General features: G+C 47.3%; 1 protein-coding gene across 1 annotated transcript; it reads left to right on the top strand.

Moving 5' to 3' along the window:
- Positions 1-1,325: 1,325 nt before the first annotated feature.
- Positions 1,326-22,887, top strand: CPLX4 (complexin 4; the record flags this gene model as incomplete). Its single annotated transcript, XM_079718268.1, has 3 exons — positions 1,326-1,492; positions 6,442-6,529; positions 22,660-22,887. 3 exons carry the CDS (start codon positions 1,326-1,328, stop codon positions 22,885-22,887), a joined length of 483 nt encoding a protein of 160 aa, XP_079574394.1.
- Between the last annotated feature and the right edge of the window lie 467 nt (positions 22,888-23,354).

The following is a 23,354-nucleotide window of genomic DNA, read 5'->3' as shown; positions in this document are numbered from 1 at the left end:
TCCCAGGCAACACATCTTAAAGTGGAAGTGGAGCTAAGTATGAATGTACATTCTCAATCAGAGAACACCGAGAAAAGTTTCTATTTCACCCTAAATCTTTGTTAATCTTTCAAATTGAGGCCATTTTAGCAACAATTTTAAATTGGTTAGTAAGATGAAAAGCAGATCTTAAAATACATTTTAAAGAAGCATTTTAGGCAAAAATCCAGTTTATATAGTTCTGTACAATCTGAGGGATAGTCATCTATTTCCTGAAAGGGCCCATGCCTACAGATAAAATAATAAGCATAGGTTACTAATAGGCTGCATCTTTCCCCTCTGCCCCACCTGCTCTTGGAGTGCTTTAATTAGAAAGATACTAACATAGATTAAAGTCTTAGCCATGCTCAAATTCCTCCCTTGACCTGGAGAAAACCACAGCCACTGAGAATCCGTGTTACAAAACATTGTCAAAAGTTTTCTCCAAGTAACACCAGTGAGCTTAAATAGAGCACCTAGGAAGTGACTGCATGTAAGAGGAAAAGGTGACCTCGATACACACTGATGATTTGACTCATATGTTCTTACCTTCTGGATCAGAGCAGTTAAAGTAGCCAGCGCCTCATTTCCATGCAGAAGTGTAACGATGCAGGAGCTGGCTAGGGTAATCCAGATGTAAGCGGAGGACCCCTCTGGCTTGCCCTTTTACACTTGCCTCGGTTGGGTATTTATGTACAGGACACAGTAACCCCTGAAACAGTATAGAATTCAAGCAAATCCTTGCATAGTACTTAGAGTCCAATGAGATAAAATGATGGAGCAAAGGATTATTTTTGCTTAATGAAGCATTTCGGGTTTTGAGTCTCATTGGACTCAGTTTTCAACAGGATGTTGTCCTCAAGGGCTGGAATTTGGAAATTCCACTACAGCCATATAATCAGTCTGCTCTGATTAATTTAATTGAACCAACTCTTGATGAAGCCCTGCTGGCTTATAATTTAAAACTTAGAAATGGGTAGGGAGAGGGATGGATAATGTGAAGGATTTTTTTTCCCTCTGAAATTAGCTTAGTGTATTAGTTCAGAAAGTAGTCGGTTGCGTCTGATTGTATGCTTTAGTAATCTGAACCATCTGCCTCTCTATACTAAGGAGTTCACCTCTTTAATCCAGCTTACAGCGCACACACCACTCTTCTGTATCATTATGCCCTTGAACAGATGAGCCTGTGCGAAGTCCTCTGCTTTTAAATGTGTAGCTGTCGTTGAAGATACTTAGAGGTTTTTTTTGGGGGGGGGGGTTCCTTCAGGTTTTGTCTGAGTTTTTGGTATTTTTCTGGGGCAGAAACAATGGCTTTCCTTATGAAAACTATGATAAGTAATCAGGTAAAGAATTTAGGACTTGGTGGCAGGTCTGAAGAAAAAAAAGAAGAAGGAGGTACATCTGATCCTGCAGCAGCTCAGGGGATGACTAGAGAGGAATATGAGGAATACCAAAAGCAAGTGATCGAGGAGAAGTGAGTACATGCAACTTCATTTCCTTTTAAAAGCACAAAGAAATTCATTCTGGCCGTACTGTCTTCAGCTCCCCAATTTCTACCTCTTTGCTCTTTAGATGCCTTTCCTCGTGCTGTTTGCTTCTAACCTGAGGAAAGTCTGTTCTGCTAAAGTGAACCATTTCCTAGCATCAGCAGTTACTATGTCCTACTTGTATGAATGGAAATGAAAAATATGAAATAAATCTGCATGTTGTCCTGAAAGCCACTGAACACTTTCTGATCCAGACACATTTTAACTGACCTCAATTGTTCAAATGAAAAACTGTGCCTAAATAACTTTACAGTCATCAGGAAACTCACCCTCCTAGCAAGTAGAAAGCTTTCAAATTGTGAAAATTCAGACTTTGCACTTGGAAGAGGACCTTAAAGAACATAGAGTACAGTGTTCTTGATCTTACATGTGCAGAAAAAAAAGCCTAGAAAATGCAACATGACAATTATGTCATAAAACTTGGCTTCTCAAAGACTGAATAAATGTGTGGACTGCCTATTATGAAAAATTTAAAGATGCAGAAGAGTACAACAGTATAATGAATGCCCATATATACCTATGGCATAAAACTGACAGTTGACATTTTGCCATATTTGCTTATAGATGATTATCTGGTTAGATCATAGATAGATACATGGAAACGTAGATAGATACAGAGAACCATTTTTAAAGTAAATTACAGACATCACGATACTTTACCCCTAGATACTTTGGCTATATACCTCCAAAAAATAAGGACGTTCTTCTGGCTATATAAAATGTAATAAAAATAAAACAGTAACATTTCAGTTGGGTATTATGGAATGTGAATATCACCAATTTTTCACTGCTGAAGACTGATCTTTAAATAAGTGTAATATAGATGTAATTTTTTAAAGTTTAAGGTAGAATTAATTTGAGTCTTAAATCAACTGAGTATTGAAGCATCAATCTTGACGTTAAGTGTACATCATATGTTACAAAAGTATTTCTTTTTGCCACCATGGCTGTTTTGCTAATGATCAATTACATAATAGTTGCCTAGGTCCTACTGCTAAGATGATTAGAGGTGAAAGGGTTAATGACCTGGAGGAAACTAAGAAAGCATAAAAGCCTGCATTTAATGGAAACCTTGTCTATTGTATTTTTTCCTGAAAGAAATTGTGACTTATAAAACTACCTAGAAAGTATTATGCTTGGCTCTGTGGTAAATGTAAGATCGGTTTTTTTAAAAAATGCAACTGCAAAAATAATGTTTGTGCTAGAATAATCCTTAGGCAAAAAAAGGCATCATTCCTTGGATGTTTAAAAAAAAACACATGTATAATGAAGAAACAGAAGCAGAATAGCACCAAATGTTCTCAGCTCAAGGGGCCCAATAAAAAGAAAATGGTCAGAAATATAGACTATATACCTGATATTAAAATATCACTCAATATGTCCCAGCAATAAATCTGGTCACAGATACGGCATCTGTTTGATTAACTAATGACCTTGTTTTACTTAATTTTACATCTGGACAGATGAAAGACCAAAACAGTCGAATGGTATGGTCAGTCAGTGGATTGGGTTATTTACCAGCTACTCAGCTCTATGTGTGTGTGTGTGTGTGTGTGTGTGTGTGTGCGTTTGTGTGTGTGTTATACATTTATGTGATCAATTTAAGCAATAGTAGCAGGACGGTGAGGCTGGCCTGCTTTCCCATGGCAAGAGGTATGACTCCCAGTCCATTGCTTGAGTTTTCAAGAGCTTCATCACCTAGAATAGAATACAACATAAAGAAGTAGGCATCAGGGAACTATACTCAATAACCTATAAGGGAAAAGAATCTGAAAAAGAATATGTATATGTATATATATAAAACTGAATAACTTTGCTGTACACCTGAAACTAACACAACCTTGTAAATCAATTATACTTCAATAAAAAAATAAAATGTATAAATGAGAGCAACTATTACAGTGAAAAAAAAATGATTCCAAAACTTGGAGTCAAGAAATAGAAACCAATTTAGCCACCTGAAAATGAAAACAGGGAATTTATTTAAGGCAAATCATGCTTCATGCAAAGATGCTTCACCAAACCCATAACAGAAATCCCCCCAGGCCTCATATGGGCCTGAACCAGGACCAGAGCATTGCTGAGAAGCCACAAGCCCTCGTTTTCAATCTCTTGCCATGGCTTCCACCTCAGTACGGCTGCTTTGTTCTTTCGGGGCAGTCAGCCCTCTACTTGGTCCTCTACCCAAACCACGTGGCCAGTGAAAAATGGCAGCCGACATCCCCCAGATTCACCCATTACAGCTCGAGCCACACTACTGGTCTCTTTCTCAGTCCCAAACCCGAATTCCCAGAGAAGAAAGTCCATTTATCCAGCTTGGTCCAATCCTGTACAGCCAGAGGGCGGGGCCAGGTATATAAATATAGCCTCCAATAATGCACTTCTTTGGGCAGCTGGGAGAAGAGGTGGTGAATGTGAGCTTCACAGACATCCCCGAAGGTGTCCACTTCTCTCTGGATCATCATGAGCGAGGGAGCCCACTTCAAACCAGCACCATCACAAGTCCAATGAGGCCACCCGCAGAGCATTATGGAAATCCATACCCTACCTTGTTTGAGGATGCCTCCCTCCAAACAGGGAAGGATGGGAACACTGAATCTAAATTGGGGCTTAGAAGGTGACCTTGTTTATTTTATTTTATGTTTTTAAATTTTTACTGGAGTCTGGTTGATTGACAGTGCTATGAAGGTGACCCTGTTTAGCTTGTGTAGGAATCGCCGAGGGAGTTTGTTAAAAGTGTTGCTTCTCAATTGTGGGGCTATGATGGAAGCAGGGAGATCATTTAAACGGCCAGGCCCTCTCCAATCAAGTGGCCCGGCATAGTATTTATGATAGAGAAAAGTGGACAGACCATATTTGCTGTTTCCATGCCGGGCAGTAGAGGCCCAGGGAGATTGCTGAATTCAAGAGGAGCTGATTTAAACAGTGCTTGAGAAAAATTAATCTTCCAGCCAGTGACATGCTGGAGCTGACCTACAGCAGCCTGCGCTGACTCATGAAAGCTGATTGTGTTCATCTCTCCCCAATTCCTCATTCACCGACATCAAGTTGATAGTTTGAAATCCGCCCGGGTGGGAGTATTTACACCATGGAAATTGGCAAGTTCTGCAAACAGCTTCTTTCCCCAAAGAGCTGGTTGTGATACATTTGCCAGCACAACACTGCTTCCAGCTCTTCTGATAGAATACTTTAGTCAACAGACTACTATTTAAAGAATCACTGCACGAGATACGGTGTGGAGTAATGGAACATTTGTGAGGCTGCTATAGTTAAAATGAAAGGGGTGGTTATGAGAGACGCTGGGACGAAAAAGTCTGCAAGACTTGGTGGTTTGTAAATGGCAACAATGGGAAGAGAGGATCAGATGTGTTTTCTCCCCTGGACGAAGGCATCGTTTCCAGAACACATCTCTCTTTGGTAAGATTACAGAGAGAACAGTTCACAATTGGATTCCCCGCCGTATGTTTTTTAAATGTCCCTGCTTTAGCTGTCAAGGATTTCAAGTGCTTTTTAAAAGTTCCACATTATTGTAGCTCAGAATTCTGAATTCTATCACAATTTATTGGTGAAATTAAATGAACAGAATAATAACTGAATCTCAGTCACTGAGTGTAACTGTCTTGTGGAAACACAGCTCTGCAGAGATCTGAAGGAGAACATCCTTTAAAACTCAAAACTGGGGATTTCCCTGGCGGTCCAGCGGTTAAGACTCCACGCTTCCACTGCAGGGGGCGTGGGTTCGATCCCTGGTCAGGGAACTAAAGTCCCGCATGCCGCATGGTGTGGCCAAAAAAAATGAAAAACTCAAAAATGTCTTCCACTTCGGGAATGTTGTAGAATCAAGGCAGCATGGGTGGAGATGGACCCGGACCTTAAATAGATATGTGGAAAGTCCACATAAGGGTTTAATAAAGGGCATCAGGAAAGGAACTAGAAGGAGATGCTAGGGGTTTGCTCCAAACATTTTTTTCCATAAAAATAAGTGTTCTGTAGAATTTAAAACTTATGTCCCAGGTACAAACTATTATGTATAAAATAAGCATCAAGGACATATTGTAACACAACACAGGGAACACGGACAATCTGTTATAATAATTATAAATGGCGTATAACCTTTAAAAATTGTGGGGAAAAGGGAGGAGGGGAAAATTCCCCGGCAGTCCAGTGGTTAGGACTCTGCGCTTCCACTTCAGGGGGCACGGGTTCAATCCCTTGTCAGGGAACTAAGATTCCACATGCCACATGGTATGGCCAAAAAAATTAAAATTGTGAATCACGATACTGTACACCTGTAACACAATATTGTACAGCAACTATATCTCAATTTTTTTAATTTAAAAATTAATAAAACTTATGTCCCAAGAATAACACTCAACATCCTTTGTCATCAGCTCATACACCTAGCATTTCAGAAGAACTAAATGTGTTAACCCCTAATAAATATAATAAAATAAGAAACAAAATGATTTTTAAAATGTAGCTTCTCTCCACCATGCAGTCGGACTGGGAAGCTGCATTCTTAATGAGCGCTCTGGGTGATTCTGACGCTTGTGGTCCCAGGTTGTACTTAGAGAAACATAGTGAGGTCAGGTCTACATCAGGAGTAATCACCCTGCCTCTCTCCCAGGGTGCATCAGAAGGAGATTCACCAGAACTGAGCTGTCTTTGGGATTTAGGGTCTGTACTGAGTTATGATAGTGGAATGACAGAGAGGCAGAAATTTGGGGATGTAGGAAAAACTCCCCTATTTCCCATTTGTCTGCCGGCAGTGGGAACTAAGAAAGTGTGTCCCAGTGTCTGGCTCCTCTGAGCAGGGGCTGGAATGGCCTTAGCTCTCTTCGTCCTTTGATTCTTTATTCTATTCTTTTACTTTTAGGATGGAAAGAGATGCTGCCTTTACACAAAAAAAGGCAGAGAGGGCGTGCCTCAGAGTTCACCTCAGAGAAAAGTACAGACTCCCAAAGGTGAGACACTCAGCACAGTAAACATCCAGTCATTTTTTACGTAATAAGAAATGGAAAGTGTTTGATTATCAGCAAAGGGTCACACTCATGGGTATATATATATATATATATATATATATATATATATATAACATGTATATACACACACATAGATGTACCTATATATAATACATAAATATATGTATATGCCTTAATCGTAATTGAGGTATCTGATATAGTGAAAATAGCATTGAACTTATTCATAAAAACTAGATTCCAGTCTTTTAACCTCTGAACTTGCATTTTCTCTCAACAAAATGGATTAATACCTGTTTATGTAAATTTATCTAAAGACTATAGAACATCTATATATAAATGCACAATGGGGATAATCATCACAGCTGACATTTCTTGAGCTCCTTCCTAAGTGCCAGGCACTGTTCTAAGTGCTTTGCATGTATCAATTCATTTAATCCTCAGGACAGTCTTGTAGGTTTCTTAGAGGAAACAGAGGAAGAAAGAGAGTAAGTACCCTCCGGCCAAGGGCCATGCTGCCAGGCAAAACTGAGCCCAGGGTCTTAATTTCTACGACATTCTTCTTCCACTTCAGAGGAACAATCCGTTCCTTCCTTTTGGAGATGATGTGGCAGTGATGGTGATCACCGAGCACCATCTTATCCATCTTGGCTGAGAGGACAAACACCTTTGGGCTTTGGTCAAGTAGCTGGTCTCCAAAAGTCATGGGTCTGACTCGTAAACTAAAAACTGCTTGCAGGGACTTCCCTGGTGGCGCAGTGGTTAAGAATCTGCCTGCCAATGCAGGGGACACGGGTTCGAGCCCTGGTCCGGGAAGATCCCACATTCCACGGAGCAACTAAGCCCGTGCGCCACAACTACTGAGCCCACGTGCCACAGCTACTGAAGCCCGTGTGCCTAGAGCCTGTGCTCTGCAACACGACAAGCCACCACAATGAGAAGCCCGCACACGGCAACTAGAGAAAGCCCGCGCGCAGCAACGAAGACCCAACGCAGCCATAAAAAAAAAAATAAATAAATAAATAAATAAAATTAAAAAAAAAAAAAACTTCTTGCAGTGCCCTCTACTGCACAACTGTTTTACCTTTGCTGGCTGGGAGGTGGGAACAGGATATGTTGACATGATCTGGCACAGGGCTTGGATGCACTGCGTCAGGGCTTGTATCCAGGGGTGACCAAGGGCCCAGTTCCCTGCTCCTGACTCACTTCTCATTTCCCCCTACCTGGGGATTGCCCAGCTCCTCTAAATGACTCCACCTCCACCTTCTGGGTTGGCTGTCCAACTCCCCCTTTCAGAGGGGCACCCTCCCTGAGAGAACATCTTCCACCTGGAGAAGCCAAGGAGATCCTTCCAAAGCACATGGTCCTCTCACAGGAATGAGAGCCAGCTTCAGCAGCCTGGGCAGTTTAGAAAGTGCCGCTAAACCAGTTGCTTCAGTGGGTCCCCTGCAGATCCCTGGAAATACTGACTTCAGAAGCTGCAAGCTCTAAACAAAGGGAGTGAGCCCATTGCCCATGCAAGGTCACTGCTGAGCCACTGAAGAGGTATAGAGCCCCACGCCCGGGAGACATTGATCCTAAGACGGACGTGCTCACTGAGGTGGGAAAACTCACAATAAAATTTAAACTCATGTTCATTTGCAACCAATGAATTTCGAAAAGGGTGCCTTGCTTTTTGCCCACGTTATTCCAGGTTAGTACTTTTTCCCACCGGGACTGCATTTTGGGAGCGTGCAGCATCTCTAACACGGTCCCTCCGCTCCTGCTACCTGAATTTCCTGAAGCTCCCTGGGATGGCCGGGCTATGTTTAGCAATGTGGCAGCAGATTCACGCCGCTCAACTGAAGCCCTGGCCTCCCGCCTCCGGCCTCCGGCCTCTGGTGCATCTGACGAAAGCACCACACATCTCGTTTGGAATGAAGCAGAAATTAAGTGCACTTGCGTGCTTGCACACACACCCACACACACCATCAACTGGCTGTGTCTCTTCCAGAAGGTGGGGCTTTTTTGTGTTTTTTAAATTTTATTTATTTTTGGCTGCGTTGGGTCTTCGTTGGTGCACGTGGGCTTTCTCTAGTTGCGGCGAGCAGGCGCTATGCTTCCTTGAGGTGCATGGGCTTCTCATTGCGGTGGCTTCTCTTGTTGCAGAGCCCGGCCTGTAGGCGCGCGGGCTTCGGGAGTTGTGGCTCGTGGGCTCTAGAGCACAGGCTCAGTAGTTGTGGCACATGGGCTTAGTTGCTCCGCGGCATGTGGGATCTTCCCGGACCAGGGCTGGAAGCCGTGTCCCCTCCGTTGAAAGGCGGATTCTTAACCATTGCGCCACCAGGGAAGTCCCAAAGGTGGGGCTTTTTAAGAATATATATATCTCTGTTGTTGTTGAGGATATGTTTTTGCTGACTGTTCTGTTGTTTGGTGAAGATATAAGGAGAACTGGCTTTCAATTCTGGCTCTGACATTTGCAATCTCAGATGGTTTTTTAATATATCTGAGCCTCCATTTCCTCATCTATAAAATGGGAGCAGTGATACCTACTTCCTGAGGTCTTTGTCTGAGATAATAAGGTGTGCCTGACAAGGCAGGGCCTGAGCAGTGGAAAGAGCTCCATGGATGATCGCTCTAATTGCTGTTATTATCTCTATGCACAAAAGTTTGATTTCTTGATAATAACAACCAGGGGTCTTGGAGGCCTGGGGTGGGCACGCTGATGTTTGTAAACAAGGCAAGAATTGGAGATCCCTGAACCACAGGTATCTGAACTTTGTTGGTGAGTCCACGGTCTTGCTCACCTCAGTTCTCAGGGGTGGACACCTTCAGGCTTTGTAAAATGAGTTTGATGCTCTTCAGAGAAAAAATAATTCCCAAATCTCTGAGCCAAGCTGTCCTTTGAGACAAGAGCCTTTCCAACAGAAACTATGGGAAGAGAGGAGAATTATAGCCACATAACGTACGGATTCATATCCTCCCTGGAGTGATAGTGACTCTATCTGCATAGGCTACTGCTCCCTAAAGCCAGCTAGAGGAGGGGGACCCCAAAGAAATCTATACATTGTTAACGACGGAGCCCAGTGTCTTTCGTTGCATGGGTCACTGCTGCCCATGTACCCGTTTTTCTGCAGCTGTTTCAAATGCACAATACATACGAGAACCCACCTGATGTTTTCTTAGACCCTGAAGGAGACCTTTGAGTTCATCTAAGAATCTAATGCCGCGGCCTCACTTTAGACCTGAGGAAACTGCAGCCAGTGGGGGATGGGGGTAGGGGTGCTGTGGCTAAGGGACTTCACAAAACCCCACAGCTGTGGAGTGACAGAACCAGGATTGGAACTTGGGCCTCTCAACCACGCAAAAGGGCATCTTAACACACAAAAGGATTTGAATGTAGCTCCTTCTGGCCCCAAGGTCTCTGCTATTTCTACTCTTAATATTTGAGGTGTCCCAAAGGTTTTAGAGCAGTTTGAAGTTCCATATGGTTTAAAATTATCTGAGACTTTGGGGGAAACCGGCACTGCTCACTATTTCAGCAAAGCGTCGCAGAATCCGTCCCCCAGAGGACCAGGCGCATCACTTTTCCTGCCCCTGTGTCAGCTGATGGCTTGACCGGAGACCTTTGAGTTGCTGACGCAGTTCGAACACAATTCAAGTAAACAGTGATAGTGTGACTTGAAAGCATTCCACACGTCATCTTTCACCGCAGAGTTTACTTTCTGGTGGAGGCCTCCCTAGGGCGCTTGTATAACATGGCTGGATTTTGTAAAAATGGATGCTACAGGGGAGTTCCCTGGTGGCGCAGTGGTTGAGGGTCCGCCTGCCAATACAGGGAACACGGGTTCGTGCCCTGGTCCGGGAAGATCCCACATGCCACGGAGCGGCTGGGCCCGTGAGCCATGGCCTCTGAGCCTGCACGTCCGGAGCCTGTGCTCCGCAGCGGGAGAGGCCACAGCAGTGAGCGGCCCGCGTACCGCAAAAAAAAAAAAAAAAAAAAATGGATGCTACACATAATGTTGCAAGACTTTGCTTATGGTGTGAAAAACCCCAACAATACAACTGCCTGCTTTTTTGTAAGAACATGGGTATTCTATCTAATCCAATGTGCTCTATTCATAACAATGGTAATTAATAGGAAGAATGCCATAAAACGTCACCTGGATCATATTCTGCTTTGTCCAGTTCTCACCAGATGTGGCCGACACCCCAACCTCAATGCAGGCCTTGGGGTTGGAGTGCAGACCTGCCCCACTTCCTTTGCCTTGAGTGGCTGTCACAGGTTACATGCTCTCCTCCCACCCACTGAGGCACAGGGTGCAGGGGGCCTTCAACAGCACCCATGGCTGGAAAGGGGCAAAGAGGGACAGACACTTTTCCCAGGCCAAGATCAGCCCAAGGGTGGCAGCTTCCTGTCTGTGCAGACAGGTCACTCCTGTCCAAGCCAGATTCTGGCTGTGTGGTACTCATGGTAGGAGACACTGCCTGCACAGGGACAGGAATCTGGGTCCTTCCAGCTCCCTGGTGTCCCCAGACGCAGCCACAGGGAAATGCACCCGGGCTGCCCCAGAAAAACCGCCCCTCAGATGTTCTCAGTTCTTCCCCGGGGACTGTGTGCTGTAGCAAGGGCCATGGTGGTGCTGAGGAACAGAAATAAATTTCTGGACATGACTTTTTTTTTTTTTTTTTTGCGGTACGCGGGCCTCTCACTGCTGTGGCCTCTCCCGTTGCGGAGCACAGGCTCCGGACACGCAGGCTCAGCGGCCATGGCTCACGGGCCCAGCCATTCCGCGGCATGTGGGATCTTCCCGGACCGGGTCACGAACCCGTGTCCCCTGCATCGGCAGGCGGACTCTCAACCACTGCGCCACCAGGGGAGCCCTGCATTTCTCTTTTTATTAAACATTTTTGATATACAGAAAAGCACAATCATAGGTGTACACTCAATGCATCATCGTGAAACTCATGCAAATCAAGGGACTTGCCCAAGGCCTCAAAGTTCCCCTGAGCCTCTTTGGTCTTTTCCCAGTACTTCTTCATGCTCCATTCTTCCCCCACCCCCTGCAAACCGTGTGTCTCCACCCAGGATGGCAGACTTGAGAACTGAACACAACCGCCTAACAAAGAAAACGGTGCTGGGCAGAAAGCAAGGCTCACCAGGACCTTATTGGGCTCCTGATAACAACCTTCCCTCCCCTCGTGGTTTGCAGAATCCTCAGCCCTGGTGCCGTCTTATAAAATCCATGTTGGGTAAAAAGCCGAACTAATAGTATTAACAGCCCACAGGCAGTTGGACACATTCACCAGGTCCTCCAGCTAACGAGGGGGGACCCCTGGGGGCCTCATTCACAGTTCCTCCTGGTCACTCGCAGCGGTTACATAACCGGCAGGAGGCGATTCTGGGCCCGTCCCTTCACCCAGGCCCAACGGAGGGCGGATTTGAGGAAAATGTCTTCCCAGGAGCTGTCAGGTCTAATGAGGATAACTATGTCACATTTTGGAATTAGAAGTGTATTTGCTAAAGAAATTATTTGGCTGGTGTTTCCTGTGAAAAAAGAGTTTCAGTCGATTGCCAACGGGGCAAAGGAAATGTGGCCTCTGAAAGGAGGAGTGTAGCCCTGGTATCCGGCAAACAGCACAGGCCTCCTCCTCTCCGGGTTTATTGTGCACCGTCAAGGTCAACCCCGTTGGTCGTACCCTTGTCTTTTGATGACCACTTTTCACTTCAGTCATCACATAAGGAGTCAAATAAGCACAAGCATCAAATCACAGTAATCGGACGTGTATGTAGGAAAGTATTTCCGTCGTGAGGACGTTCACGTCCACTCTTAGGTCGGTTTCCTCTGCTTTTCAAATTCCAGGTCATCAGGGGACTTCAACTGCCTAAAGTAACCCATGATGCTCATGTTAGATTTGGGTCTCATTCCGCTAATTATCGTCTGTCCTGTATCTTCAGCGTTTCCTCCCTCTGGGCCTCTCCTTTATAAAAGAGGTCAAGTCTCTCCCAACTAAAGCAAACAGCACTTTGAACGCGGCTTTCTGGGCATCTTCCTAAATGACTTGTTCCCACTGCTCTGCCGAAGGCTTCCTCCTGCCGACGCTCGGCGGTCGGTCTCAGTGCAGTAGATGGTTCCTCTCTTTCCTTTGGGGACCTCCTCCTGGAGCAGTTCTTCCTGGGGCAGAAATTTCTTTGCCTCCTTTAGCTCATTGCTTCCTCCTCAGCTTCTGGATACCATCCTTCTCCTTCTCCTTCTCCTGAAACTGTTCCTTCTCTGTCTCTTTCAAGGGTTACCCTTCCCCTGACTGCCCCCAAATTTCTGAATATCCAGGGGTGTTTCCTCCATTGCTCTTTGTCCCACTCAAGCCATCACATTCTCCCTGAATGGCTGCGTCTTCTATTGCTTTCAGCTGCCACTTAGGTGTGAGTTGATGACTCCAATCTATACCGCCTTCCTAGACCTCCTCCCTAAATTTCACCGCTGCGTCCACCTCTGCTCGGGCACCTCTTAGCTCGGATCCAGGACAGACACCGATCCTCCCCCAGCCCTGCGCCTCCTGCAGGCTCCACCTCCACTGAGGGCTCCCCCCAGCACTCCCCCTGGAATCACCCTTGCCTCGTCCCTCCTCCTGCAGCCCCACATGGAGCAAATCTCCAGGTCACTGTCATTTCGACTCATAAGTCATTCTCAGCTCATCCCCAAGTGCAGGGCTCGTCACTCCTCAGCAATTTTACTACAATACGTCAAGTAGATTGTTGACTTTGTCTTGCTCCCCTCAAAATTGCAGAATGAGGTTTCCAAAATGCAAACTGATTCTGTTCCTTCCGTTTTTTAAATATATTTTTTAAATTAATTTATGTTTTGTTTTATTTATTTATTTATTTTGGCTGCATTGGGGCTTCGTTGCTGCGTGAGGGCTTTCTCTAGTTGCAGCGAGTGGGGCTACTCTTCGTTGCGGTGCACAGGCTTCTCATTGCGGTGGCTTCTCTTGTTGCGGAGCACGGGCTCTAGAACGCAGGCTCAGTCGTTGTGGCGCATGGGCTTAGTTGCTCCGCAGCATGTGGGATCTTCCCGGACCGGGGCTCAAACCCGTGTCCCCTGCATTGGCAGACGGATTCTTAACCACTGTGCCACCAGGGAAGTCCCCTTCTCCCGTTTTTATAAAAAAAACAACAACGAAAGTTTACCATGACTTTTCAGAATGAAGTCCAGCCCCCTTGGCCTGTACACCATGCTGTGGCTCCCAACTTTCCAGCCTCACTTCTTGCTGCCCCCTGCCTGGACGACACTACTCTCCTGCTTCGCATCCCCTACCCCCTGCTCCTTGTGACCCCTTTCCTTCCTGTAAGATGCTGGTCTAGTGCCACTTCTTCCAGAAACTTCCATGACCTCCCTCCCCTTCCCCTCCTCCGTGCTCGTGTAATACCTGAGTGCATGTCTCTTATGCCATCTCTCCAACCTGCATACTCTCACCTGCTGGATTGTGTGCTTCTTAACAAAGGGGCTGAGGTTTTGTCTCTGTCATCAGGGCCTTGCATGGTGTCTGACATGTAGAAGCTGCACATACACACACACACATGCATGCACCCACACACACCACGCACACATACATATGCACATACTACACACAAACACATAGACACACACACACACACACACATAAAAGGTTTGCTGAATGATCGATGGTATTGGGAAAAAAGAAAAACAAAAACACACCCAAAGAACAAAGTATTGAAAATAGCAGAAGGGGGCTTCCCTGGTGGCACAGTGGTTGAGAGTCCGCCTGCCGATGCAGGGGACACGGGTTTGTGCCCCGGTCCGGGAAGATCCCACATGCCGCGGAGCGGCTGGGCCCGTGAGCCATGGCCGCTGAGCCTGCGCGTCCGGAGCCTGTGCTCCGCAACGGGAGAGGCCACAACAGTGAGAGGCTCGCGTACCGCAAAAAAAAACCAAAAACAAGCAAACAAAAAATAGCAGAAGGAATCTATCAGCCATAAGAGTTATATTAAAGTCAATTTTCATGAAAAGAACAAGACTGGATTCGACATTATGATTTTGTATAAAATACAGAATTACTTTATATAATAATTAAGATGTCATATTTTTTTGCAAATAGAGCAAGTAATACATTTTAAATAAAGTCACAAAATTTTTCTCTAAAAACAAAGGTGCCCCTCTTTCTAGCCAATTCAAAATGTATATGTAAGTCAAGCCAAATTAATAAGAGAAAACAGTTCCACAATGAACCCTAATCCTATTAACAGAATTGTCAGTCTAGGTTAGTCATTGAAAAATAATGTCATGCTCCCTGCTGAGCTATACGATTTAGTTACACCTGGTGTTTGTCTGCTGTATTAAGGGCATCGTTCACTTTGAACAAAGATGAAGATAGAAGAAAATCTGTCAGTAGAGTTTCTTTAAATGTACTACATTGAAAGCTCCATTAGAACTGAATTTGAAAGTTGCCTCTTACAAACAGATACGATTTTGTGAAGCTTTCTTCGCCCGCCTCCTTCAGATCAGGAGCTCTCGGGGCTGCCTGGCAGGGTCCCAGACACTGAGACCTCCTGCTTCTGAGCAGCTGTTTCTGGTGGCAGCACAGGGAGGCCATCAGAGGCCCGTTAGGGGCCGTCCCTTCCCGCTCCTCCCTTTGCTGCCCTCGTTCAGTTGCTCCTTTTACTCACGCCCTTGAAAGAGCCGTGGATTGAAGGTCCTGGGGGGAGCCTGGGAAGGGAAGAAAGAGTCATCGGATTTGGATGTGTCGCTTAGCCGCACTTTCTCACTTAGTCCTCACAGCCACCCTGGAAGGTGGGTAGATATCATTTCCCCTTCATAGATAAGAAGAGCGGCTCAGAGAGGGAATGGCACTTCCCAAGGTCACACAGCCAGTAAATGGCAAGATTCAACTCCAAGCCAATCCGACCCACTGGCCACATTTTCCTGCGAGACCTGGCGGCAGGGCTGGTTTCTTGTCCCCTAACAAGCAGAATGACATTTATGCAAGTATCTTCACCTCCCAGGACCTCAGTTTCCTCATCTGTAAAGGAGAGGCTTGGACAAGCGGCCTCTAAGAGCTTCTTGAGTCCCTCTGGAACATCTGCGTAAAGGAAAGAAGTTTAAGATGGACACAGTGGGAACATTTCATCCCACGAGGGGCCCTATGTGTGCACCCTCTCAATCAAACATTAAAAACTGACGGCTGGGAGACTTCCCTGATGGCGCAGTGGTTAAGATTCCGCGCTCCCAGTGCAGGGGGCCCGGGTTTGATCCCTGGCCAGGGAAGTAGATCCCACATGCATGCCGCGACTAAGAGTTCTCATGCCGCAACTAAGGAGCCCGCCTGCTGCAGCTAAGAACTGGCGCAACCAAATTAATTAATTAATTTTTTTAAAACTGAAAACAGTATTTGAGGAGTCAAATCCACAGCCTCTGTCCCATTCTGGGTGTGCTGAGAGCTCTTTAAGTAGCTAAAGAGCGAAAGACAGTGTGGTATAGCAGAAGTTGCAGCTAGCAAGTCCGGGACAAGGTCTCAACACCAACTCACGCGTTAGAATCTCCCGGGAAAGCTTTTTAAAAACTCTATTGCCTGGGTCTCTGCCACAGATCCCTAGAGCCAAATATGGGGGTGGGGCCTGACCATCGTGTTTTTCGACACTTTACATAGGATTCAGAGGTACAGAGAGGGTTGAGAACCACTGTCCCCAGAGAGAAAACATAAACTCAGTTCTTCAGCAGCATCTGATCAGAGCAAGGATGAGGCTTTCTGCTGAAGCCGAGCCCCCAAGGGCCTCACACCCACCTCCCTCCTGGTCCAGCCCGAATTCCTCCCTACTTTCGGCAAAGCAGGCCATGCCCCCTTTTCCTCTCTATAGAGGCGTTTGTTGACTGGCTGTATCCTTCGATCTACACCCCACCCTCCCAATGCCTTGTAAGCTCCGGCAGGATGGGAGCCAGGGGATGCTGTCACCTTGCCTAGGGGCCAGAGTGGCTGCCTCACTCACCACCAGGACAGTGAGGGGTGGTTTGTGAAAACAGGTGACTGCTGACATTGGTGATCCTTAGAAATAGGTAAAACATCAAATATTAGATCAACTTGTCCACGGGAAAGAAATCCATTAACCCAGCTGTTTGGTATCCTGTAGACCAAAAATAAGGAAACAAACCAAAACCAATATCAAATCTACCGGGCTTCCCTGGTGGCGCAGTGGTTGAGAGTCCGCCTGCAGATGCAGGGGACACGGGTTCGTGCCCCGGTCCGGGAGGATCCCACATGCCGCGGAGCGGCTGGGCCCGTGAGCCATGGCTGCTGAGCCTGCGCGTCCGGAGCCTGTGCTCCGCAACGGGAGAGGCCGCAGCAGTGAGAGGCCTGCGTACTGCAAAAAAAAAAAAAAAAAAAAAAATCAAATCTACCTTGTATCAAACAAACTGGTGTGTGCTTGTACACCAAGCTTGACTGACTGGACTCTAAGTGGTAAATACTCAGGTTTTTGATCATATAACCATGTAAGATAGTTTATCATCATATCTCCAGTCTGGTACAAGATCAAGGCCAGTTTATCAAGATTAGGATGTAGGAAGTCTGAATCCAGGGTCATGCTAACCCTTCAGAGAAAGGTCAGAAATCAGTCACAGGGAATAACAATGCAGGCTTTGGGGCTATTTAAATAATGGGGCATTCAGCACTGGCGATTAAGATTATAAATCTGGTTAAAAAGCAAGAGATTAAAACTGATTCTGGTCAGCCAGCATAAAAATAATTAGTTCTTAACTGCATTAAACAATATCGCCAGTTGATCAGCTTTCTAGAAAAGAGAAGACTTCTGAAACAGAGCCCCGAAGAATGACGTATAGCCTATAACTTCCTCTTTATATGCTGGTTCACTTCACTTTTTCCCTCACTCATCCATTCATTCCTTTATTCACCTACACCACGGTTCTCAGCGCCAAACTTCCCCTCCCTCCCTGGAGCTGATTTGTATTGGCTGTCACTGCATTTGCGCTCGTGGGCTGTGAGGAGTCATTGCTGCCTTTTCTTGGTGCGTGAACTCTGTCAGAATATTCCTAGCATTCCCAACCTGGAGCAGCAGAAAGTCAGGAAAAGACTTTCATTGTGTGGATTGGAGACAAGGTCCTATCAGCACGGTGGTTTGTCACGCAAAGGAGAGACAAGGCCCAGGGTCCCGTGTATGCATCCCGTCCACGGGCCTGAATCGCTTGCTCTGTCCCGGGCTGGCACTCTCCCACCCTCTCTTTCACTGCGCACGCCTTCTTTCTCCCAGGGATCCTTTCAGCAGGGATCTTGATGCCGTGCTGTGCTTTTTCCTCTAAAATATTAATAACCACAGCTACTGTCTGTCCAGAGCTGAGACGCTTACAAGGCCGTTTCACAATATGTCTCGTTCAATCTGCTCAGTAATCCTCTGAGGGTCCCTCCTGGTGGGCATCAAATTGTAAGGTGACTTGCCCAAGGTCATGCAGGGGGCAAAGGACAGAAGCGGTCTCCCGACTCTAAATCCCAGTCTTCCCACTGTCAGAGCCGCCTCTGCAGGATAGGGGTCTGGGTTGGCTGCAGCTTTTTGCAGATGGGAGGGACCCGAACCCTTGGCCTGTCCTAGGTCTGCAGCTGACCCACAGTGCTAGCGAGTCCGGGAGTTCAGGTTCGGTTCCAGAGGACTTCGTTTGGTCGTCTAGCCACTCACTAGCCCTGCCTGGTTGTCCTACGCTTAGTTACAATGTGCCCAGGGCACAGGCGGCAGCCCAAGAAAATTGATTCCAGTACTAGAATCATCACTTGCAGCAATGGCGCTTCTGATGGACAGTCAGTAGCGTTGTCCTTCTAGAAGGCTGGTGGTCATAGGACTCTCTGACCACAGCCATTGACCACACCCAGTGCCGCCCTTAGACTGGACAAACAGCACCACCTGCCCGGGGCCCTGTGCTTTAGAAGACTCTCCTCTGTCGCTCCACCGGCCACACCTCCACAAGGGGTGAGAAGTCTGCAGCCAAAGGGACAGGCCTGCCCACACCCCTCTTGTAGACCACACTCTGGCTGCCCAGTGCCCTGAACCCCCTGCCTAAATGCATGCTGGGGCCTGCCCAGGCCTCTGCACCAGGTCTGTCCTCTCGAGGGTACACTGAGCTGCTGGCCTGAGTACCACTGGGCCTGAAAAGTAGGGTGGCGGTCTGCATACGGGGAACCATATACACAAGCTTCCCATGGAAGGATGGAGCCAGGGACTGGGGAAAAAAGAGGTACAGGTCTAAGCCAGGGACCTCTATCAGTGTTTATCCTCTGTGTCCCACAAACATTAGGGTGAGCCTGACAAGGGGTGAGCGGAGCTGGACCCTCTGGGCAGGCTTCTCCCAAAACTGAGGGCCTCGTGCTAAAAGGGAAACGAATAGGCCCAGTTTGCTAGGAACGCTGAGCCTCTGGAGTGCACGGAGGGAGGGTTCATTCCCAGGCCAGAGGTGAGGGGCCAGGAGAGCGAGGCCTTCTGACGGGGCTGAGCACCACGTGCAGAGTCAAGACTATCCAGTGCACATCCCCCTCCCCCTCCCTCTGAAGGTTATTACATTCGGGAGCATCTACCTTTAATTACATATAATCTAATCATATATATGCTTAATATATTCCAAATAATTCAGTTATCATTTAATTACTCTTCTGTAACTCTTAGGCAAATAACATAACTCCAATTTATAAATAAGGAAATAAAGCTCAGAGAGGTAGTGTTAGGTGCCCAAGGTCACACAGCCTGTAAGTGGTGGCAGTAACCTTCATGCTCAGGTAATCTGATTCTCAAACCAACGCTTGACCTCTAGGCTGCACTGCCTCCACGGGAGTGTAAAGATAAACAAGTCAGTAGCTATGAAACAGAGCTCTTGACAGGAAAGAGGGCCTGCACATTCAAGTGTTGTTAAGGCTGCTATAGTCCCTGACAACGGGCTCACCGAGTCATTCAATAAACATCTATTGTCTGTGGCGACACCAGACACTCCGCTGGGTTCTGAGACTTACTGATTAAGTTACAGCCCCCTGTCTTCAAGGAGTGTGGAGCGGGGCTTCTTAAACTTTAGCAAGCACCAGAATTACCAGGAGGGCTTGCTAAATCACAGATGGCTCGGCCCACGCCCCCAGCTTCCGAATCAGCAGGTCTGGGTGAGGATGTGCATTTCTAACAAGATTCCAGGAGATGCTGCTGTGGCTGGGCCCGGGACCCCACTTGGAGAACCACTTGGCTAGAAGTTGTGCCGATCCAGATCCCCTCTGTGAGTTGGGAGGTAACGTGGAACCCCACTACCCTCCCTTCCCTGGGCCAGTGGAAGGAGGTAAAAATAAACCCGAACTGGTCCAAAGCAGCGAGGCAGGGCACTGAGCTGCCTGGTGGAGAGGGTGCTGGGGAGCACCGGCCCGGGAGCCCTCCTGAGTGCGTCGGGTCCCTTTGGGCACCAACTGGCTGGCTCGCTGGCCCTTTGGCCCCTCTAGCTGCCTGGCCCTCCAGGCCCCCAGCAGCTACTCTGTCCAGGTTTGAACCTGGTGACATGTGCAGAGATCTTATTACGAACCAGAGGGGCGGAGGTGCCAGAATTCTCAGCAATGCCTTTGCAAATCGTGTATGTGTGGGCAGGGGTCCCGCATTTACATGGACTGAGAATCGCCAGGAGGCCCTGCTTTCCCTCCCGTCCCTGTAAAAATGCCCTGAGGACCATCCTCAAAGGGAGGCAACCTCCAGGTTAGGTAAATAAAAAATAAACAGAAATGGAGGATTGGCTGGGAGCCCCTGGGGATTAACTAATTAATCCCCACATCAGTTTGACGAGGAACTAATTAATCCGTTAAGCGCCTTGAGGGGAAGAGGCCTGGCCAAGTGCACAGAGAAGCTTCTCTCACCTGGGGAGTTGACACTGAGAGTCACTATTCCCAGGGGTCTCCAGGGAGGGCCTGGTGAGGACCACCCCGCCCGAAGGCATCCTCGTCTTCTCAGCATCAGAAGTCTGCCTCCCGAGGTGGGGAAAGAAAGCAAGGAAGTAAATACGAAGAGGGAACTCTGTGTAGGGCAGGGCAGGTAATCTAGAAGTTTCACGTTGGAAGGTGAGCCGCTGAGCTCCATGACCGTGTGTGGACAATACAAAAAAAGAGCGCAGAGATGGTGGACAGGATCAGCAGAGACACCACGTCAGATCATTCCAGACAAAACTGAGACTTCTCTCTTTGGCTGGCTAACTGCCTCTGTGAAGCTAGCTCAACTGTGTTTGCAAAAGGAAAATAACGGAGCAGGGGCCACGATGGGGGAACCTGTCCATCACGGCTGAGCTGAGGCATCCGTCCTGGTGCCTCACACCCTCACCTGCCGATGGTGCCCTGGATGGTGCCCTGGGGCCGCCAACATGATGGCAGACCCTGCCCAGAGGGGGTTTTTACAACCTCATCCTGAGTGAAGTTCACATTGGTTTTGCCTAAACTGAAGTTTGGGTTGGGGGAAAATGGCAAAAGCCCTTTGCTGCGTTTTGTAACAAATTATGTCAACTTTTAATGTTTAGAATAAATATTTTTGAGTTAAAAAAAAAAAAAAAGTCGGCCTCTCAACCTGTTTCTGGAGCCAGGCTTGCTGTCACTTTACCCAGAGAACCAAATAAAAGAAAGAGCTCTGGGGAAAGGCTGTGGCCTCCAGCCTCTCGAAGGCCATTGGAGAAGTCTGGAGCTACAGAGCATCAGAAGTGGGGACTTGGCAGGTGCCCAAATCTTTCTCAAATCAAATCAATGCAGTCTGATTAAGACTAAGATGATCGTTTTGCCTTTGTGTGGTTTTTCTTTTTTTTTTTTGCGGTACGCGGGCCTCTCACTGTTGTGGCCTCTCCCGTTGCGGAGCACAGGCTCCGGACGCTCAGGCTCAGCGGCCATGGCTCACGGGCCCAGCCGCTCCGTGGCATGTGGGATCTTCCCAGACCGGGGCATGAACCCGTGTCCCCTGCATCTGCAGGCGGACTCTCAACTACTGCGCCACCAGGGAAGCCCTTTTGTGTGGTTTTTCATGCCCTTTGGTAACAAATTCCAGGCTGGTCACAACATCCTTGAGGTGGGCCCTACAGTCTGCTTAGATCTTTCCCACCACTTAGACCACAAGATCACTTAGATCTTTCCCATCACTCGCTCTTCTGGTTATCTTTTTAATCTTCTGTGTCCCCAAAGCCCAGTCTGCCTCACGTTACAACCTCAGAAATTTATATCTGAGACCTCTCAGAAAATTATATCCAAGAGCAGCCATCTGAGAAAGGAAACCCTTGCCTTTCCCAGAGAAACTTTTTCTCTAGATTCTTCTCTGTTACAAAACAAAGGGCTCTGCAGCCTAAGGGTAAAGGGCAGGAACTAAGAGACCGTGGGACAGCCACAACTAGGACCACAGAAGGAAATTGTAAGGCATCCGTGACACACAAGGCTAGACGGTGCTGGACAGTTCACTTAATAAGCTGGTTTGTGCGCCAGACTTGCTTCCAGGTGACAAGGATGTAAACTTGAGTTTGAGGTGATTCTGTGTCTAGTAGAAGGGAGGGAAGGGGCGATGGTTAAACAGACATTGCCCCTGAAGAGAGATGGCTGGATCGAGGGAGCACTGCCTGGCCCTGTGAACCCAAACCCCACCCTCCAGAGTGGGATCCCTGGGTCACAACAGCCTGGGGCTGATAGACAACAAAGCTTGCAGAGCTGTCCTGAGGGAGAGTTGGTTAAACTTTTTGGGCATCAGCGGGATAGGAGAGGGATTCTTAAAATGCAGGTTGCTGGACCCCACCCCGGAGTTTCTGATTCAGTAGGCCTGGGGTGGAGCCGGAGAATTTGTCTTTCTAACATGTTCCTGGATGATGCTAATATTGCCCCGTCCAGGGACCACACTTTGAGAACCACTGTGCTAGAATGTTCCAATCGACCCAAGTGCAGTGAAAGGTTGGCGGGGGCGGCTCTCAGCCGGGATGTCTGGCCTCCATAACTGGTACCAGGCCCAGGCTCTGCTGCGAGATGGCCAAATGTGCCATTCGCTCCATCCATCCTCAACAGGCCTCTATCTCCCTGCTGCCTTCAGGATTTGTTTGTTTGTTTTAGAACGGCTTCTCTATCTCCGTGTTTGTTTTGCCACACAGAGTGAAATGGATGAGAACCAAATCCAGATGGCTGGAGATGATGTGGATTTGCCTGAAGATCTCCGGAAAATGGTAGATGAGGATGAGGAAGAGGAGGAAGATAAGGATTCTATTCTCGGGCAGTTACAGAACCTTCAGAACGTGGACTTGGACACCATAAAAGAAAAGGCCCAGGCCACCTTCACGGAAATCAGGCAGACAGCGGAGCAGAAGTGCTCTGTGATGTGAGGGGCCAGGTCCGGGTGGAGGAGGCCACTCCCCCGTGGAGCATTTCAAACCGCATAGGCTTTAACGCAGTGAACCATTAGGAAAACCATCATGAAAAGCTCTCTACAAACACATAGCTTGGTTGTTCTCAATGTTCCTGGTAGAACGATTAGCCAGCACCTTACATTAGGAATCATACTGTCCTTTTAGTTATAGATGTGGTGAAGCATGACCTTTCAGCTGTGAATGATGTAGAACATACCTCTGCTTAAAGATCTTCAGGATAGCCAGGAGGAAACAAAAGCAAAGGGCATTTCATCTGTGACTTCCTTCTTAGAGGGCAAGGTCTCACCCTGTCCAAAAATTAGCAGGACTCCAGGTCCCTTCAGAGAAAGATGTGGAAGGTCAGGGTGCCCACGGGGGAGCCCAGGCTGCAGGCTCAAGGGCTGTCAAAGATCACACCACCTCTCACTCCAGGCTTCTTGATG

This window comes from Hyperoodon ampullatus (genome assembly GCF_949752795.1).
Source record: "Hyperoodon ampullatus genome assembly, chromosome: 13".
Classification (NCBI taxonomy): Eukaryota; Metazoa; Chordata; class Mammalia; order Artiodactyla; family Ziphiidae; genus Hyperoodon; species Hyperoodon ampullatus.
This window is presented reverse-complemented; position numbering and strand designations above follow the sequence as displayed.